General features: G+C 46.8%; 1 protein-coding gene across 1 annotated transcript; it reads right to left on the bottom strand.

Annotated features, from left to right (window-relative positions):
- Window positions 1–1902: 1902 nt before the first annotated feature.
- LOC103724357 (UDP-Glycosyltransferase superfamily protein) lies at window positions 1903–3668 on the bottom strand. Its single transcript, XM_008815587.6, has one exon. The coding sequence runs from the start codon at window positions 3415–3417 to the stop codon at window positions 1948–1950; it is 1470 nt and encodes a 489-aa protein (XP_008813809.4). The 5' UTR covers window positions 3418–3668; the 3' UTR covers window positions 1903–1947.
- Between the last annotated feature and the right edge of the window lie 624 nt (window positions 3669–4292).

Below are 4292 nucleotides of genomic sequence, written 5' to 3'. Positions count from 1 at the left end.
GTTAGAGGAGAAGATGTTGATCTAGGGGGATGAGCATCATTAAAACCCAGCCGTGGAGCTATGATTAGGAGTTCTTTTTGTTTTAGAATTATGATTTGGTTGAACCAAGTGTGGAGTCTTTGTACATTGCTGGATTAAGTTTGTTTTGGGTTTGGATTAAGTTGGGATTAGGAGTCTTGTTGGTTTGGGTTTAGCTTTCTTTGAGTCTGATTGTTATGAGGGATTAGGGTGTTTTTGTGATCCTATATAAGGATCGTAGGAAGGGGCTGTGCCCTTCATCTTGGTATCCATGTTTTGTTTCAGCCGTCATGAATGAAGAGAGGAGTGCTTGAGGATTCAGCATATCCCCTGTTTTCCCCTCCCCTGTTTTTCCTTTCGTTTGGTTGATTGAAACCGGCCGAGGAACAGAGGAGATCGTATCTACCCCATGCTCACCGCACCATTATGTAATTCTAAAATTCATTGAACATGATGCTGATGCTGTGATGCATCCTTTTGTATTGTCATATGGACTAGAATTTTGCTGTGATGTTGTAAATTGTAATACTGTGATCGTTTGTTTGGATTGTCATGTGGGGTTGAATTTTGCTTTGAAAAATCCTGTAAGAAGAAATATATCTTGGCATCTCAAGAGATGAAGTTAATTTTGTAATGCAGGAAGATGAAATCAGGTTTGATTCTTTATGAATAGCAATTGAAACAATGTTCACCTGTTTAAATGTTTATGTTTTAGATGGAGTTGCACCTGTTCAAATGTTTTAGATGCAGGAACCTACAGTTTAAATGTTGGGCAAGTTGATTTTGTTTTAATCTGTGTATTTTATGCTCAATGTGAGGCATAATAATATTTCTATCTCGTTAATCAATGGAAAGATGGTTGCATTGATGCTTGGGACTGATTTGTTGAATTTAGAGAATGTTGAATTTGAACATGTGAATATAGTTTATCTAGTAAAATGTCTATTTTCTTTTCCAAAAAGAATTAGGGCAATAATTGCTTGATATTATTTACTATTATATAGTGAAACTTTGAATATAAAAATACATAGATCCGGACCTGACTCGACCTGATCCAAACCCGACCTAGACCCGACCTAACCCAAATGATCCGTCAGGTCAAAATTTGTAAGCATGGACCTGACCCGACCCATTTTTCAACCGGATCGGGTCTGAGTCCAAAATTGGGACCCGAACAAAACATCAGATCGGATCGGGGTTACTCAGGACCTGACCCATTTGCAGCCCTAAGTTTATATCGAAAGTTTTGAAACTTCAATGGCATAACGAGTGGGGCTTAGCTGAAGTAACATCACCAAATTTTGGCTTGATGTACTAGCTCCAAAAACTAAGCTGCCAATATTATAATTAATATAAGAACATATACTTCTAAGAGAAAAAGTGAAATCGCTTACATAGTCCCCTAGCCAATAAGTGATATAACAGATATCCATATGGATCCTTCAACATTTTATGCAAGCGATCCTTCTAAGAGAAATACATGCGACATTAGAGCAACCTCTTTCTTCTCTCTTGAAATTAAGTGGTTGGGTTTCCTTGGCAAGGTTGGCTCTTCATTCATATGAGTTCCTGATCTAGGCCACACCACCATACAGTAATTAAGAACCATAGGAGTTTTATTCATATTCCATGACTGATTTCTCCCAATCATCCCCAAAAGCCCCATACTCTAGAAAAACTATCCGAATTGATTACTATTCAAGGGTGGTGTTCGGACTACAAAATAATTTGTGCTGTCCTACATAAACAAAGTACACCCATTTGCCAAGCCTTCAGTCATACATACACAACAACCGGCGCTGACCTTGGCCTGGCCTGTAACATCACCACTGGCACCACCTTACATCAACTATTAGAATTAAAAAAATTGACAAATAATAAATATATAACTTTTTTTATATTTTTTCTTAAAAAAAAGAAGAAGAAGATCTAATCAAAATCCAATGGGTACTTGCAAAATGTCTCATTTTTAATGCAGAGAAACAATCTCTCATAAGCCAGCGCCATCTTTTTTGCTGCGAACATTGACTTGGCGTAGTCCCTGCAAGCTCTCCCTCTCTCCTCCAACCTCTTGGCCCCTTCCTCCACCACCTTCTCCAAAACCTCCAACAACGCGGCGACGTTCGGCGCAAACGTGAACCCGAACTCCTCATCCACCACGATGCTCCCTTTAATACTCGGGAACCTCGTGGCTACGATGGGCTTCCCACACTGCATCGCCTCCATCAGCGTTAAATCCAAACCTTGTGGCCTCAACGTTGGGTTCACAAACACGTCCAGAGAATTATAGAACGCCTTCAGCTTCGCAGGTTGCACGGGCCCCAGCGCGATGACGTTGGACCCAAGATCCTTGTAACGCTGAGCCCAAGGCCCAGACCCCGCCACAATCAGGTGCACGTTAGGGTGCCGTAGGATTAGCTTGGAGATGGCCTCGAAGAGTAACGGATGGCCTTTGTCTTTGACCAACCTCCCGGCCACGCCCATGACGAGGCTGGCGCCGTCAGGGAGGCCGATCTCGGTCCGGAAGGCTTTCCCGAGGGCGGCGTCGGGGGCGAACTGGTCCTCGTCGACGCCGTTGAGGATGACGTGAACGCGGCCGGATGGGATCTGGTACACGTCGCGGAGCATCTCGCCGGTGCTGTCGCTGATGGCCACGTGGTGGGCGTAGCTCTGGAAGAAGCGGATCTCGTTTAAGACCTTGAAGATGGCTTGGGCCAAGCTGTGATTGAAAGCCGGCGTCATCAGCTCGTCAGGCGCGCGAGCGAGGTCTTGGTAGATGCCCGAGTGGAGGGCTTCGAGGGAGATGCCGTGCCAGGAGACGACGAGGTTGGGGACGTTGCGGGCCCAGCGGTGGAATAAGGCGACGCTCTCGGAGTGGATGACGTCGAACGGGCCGCCGGCCTGGGTCTCGGCCTGGAAGAGGGCCCAGGCCTCGTCGCAGCGCCACTGGCCCGGCGGGCCGGAAAGGAAGTGGAGTTGTGGGGAGCCGGAACGCGGGGAGGAAGGACGCTCGGTGGGAGGTGGGGAGGAGGTGAAGACGTGGACGTGGTGGCCGCGGCGGGCGAGGGCGGAGTGAAGAGTGAGGGCGTGGCGCTCCATGCCGCCGGGGGCGGAGGCGACCGGCCATTTCCGGGAGAAGACGGCGATCCTGAGGGTGGCGGGAGGGGGACGGTGGCCGGTGAGTTTGAGGGAGTTCCAGGAGTAGTCGACTTCCCGGAGGTCGCCTGACCACGGATGAGTTCCCGGGGAGATGGTGGGCGGAGAGCAGGGGGGGAGGGAAGGGGAGTGGAGGAGGACGAGAAGAAAGAGGGAGAGGAGGAGGAGGAGGGAGAGGAGAGTGGTGGGGGAGAGCATGGTGGGCTTTCGGGGCCGGTGGGGGGAGAGGGTGGTGAAGGCCATCAGGGGTGGGGTGGGGGAAGGGAGAGGAGATGAGTTTAGGGGTGAAGGGAGAGAAATGGGGATGGAAAGAAGGGAAGGACAGTATTGGGCGGCGAGCACGGAGGTTGGCAAGTTTGAGTGGGTGCGTTTCTCACGCCCTCTCTGGTGCGTTTACTACGTGCTCTTGTCTCCCGTGCATTTTCTTCGCTAATAGAATCTACGGGGACCAACATCATTACCAAACACACTTACTGCACCTCTGGAATGCTACGTGGAGTAGGGATTCCTCAAATTCGCAGGATTAATCTTACTTATTGAAGGTTTCGGTGAAAGAACAAAAAAAAAACATTTATGCATTTAGTGAATCCGGGAATTGTGTTGGTAAAGGCCTTGGGCCTCGTAGCATCCGTGGGTGGAGAAGGATAGCTTAAAAGTGGGTTGGCCAGTTCTCTTGTTTGACTTTCCTAGTGAAGCTTTTTTGGTAGAAAGTGAAGCTTTAATTTCAGAGCTGTAAGTTAGCTGAAACATCAGATATGATGATATAATATAGAATAAAGTAGATAAAAATTATGCCAAAATATACCCATAAGTTCTATTCTAATAGTTCTTCCGTACGATTTTTTAATATAGGAGGTTTCTAGGTTTGATGCGCACGGATCCAAATTTCTCTCGCATGGAGATTTCTATATTTTAACTTAATTAATCTTCACCATGTTTTCTTCACCGAGGCATCGCGTTGCTTTCCTCCCAACATGATAAAATACGGGTGGCATTGCTTTGCGCAAGTGGATGCATCATTTAACAATAGACTAGATTATTATTGTTTAGGCGTTAGAGGCATTTGAGGGAGTGCTTTTCTTCATTGTATAGCTTTTTTTCTACTAACCCTTTTATCA

This window comes from Phoenix dactylifera, chromosome 1 (genome assembly GCF_051530095.1).
Source record: "Phoenix dactylifera cultivar Ajwa chromosome 1, Ajwa_hap1_PhDact_Kaust_v1.1, whole genome shotgun sequence".
NCBI lineage: Eukaryota > Viridiplantae > Streptophyta > Magnoliopsida > Arecales > Arecaceae > Phoenix > Phoenix dactylifera.
The sequence above is the reverse complement of the archived record's forward strand: the minus strand, read 5'-3'. Positions and strand labels throughout refer to the sequence as shown.

Bases quoted from the DNA above. Each gene is read 5' to 3' on its own strand.
- LOC103724357 (XM_008815587.6), bottom strand. From the start codon at position 3,417: ATGGCCTTCACCACCCTCTCCCCCCACCGGCCCCGAAAGCCCACCATG.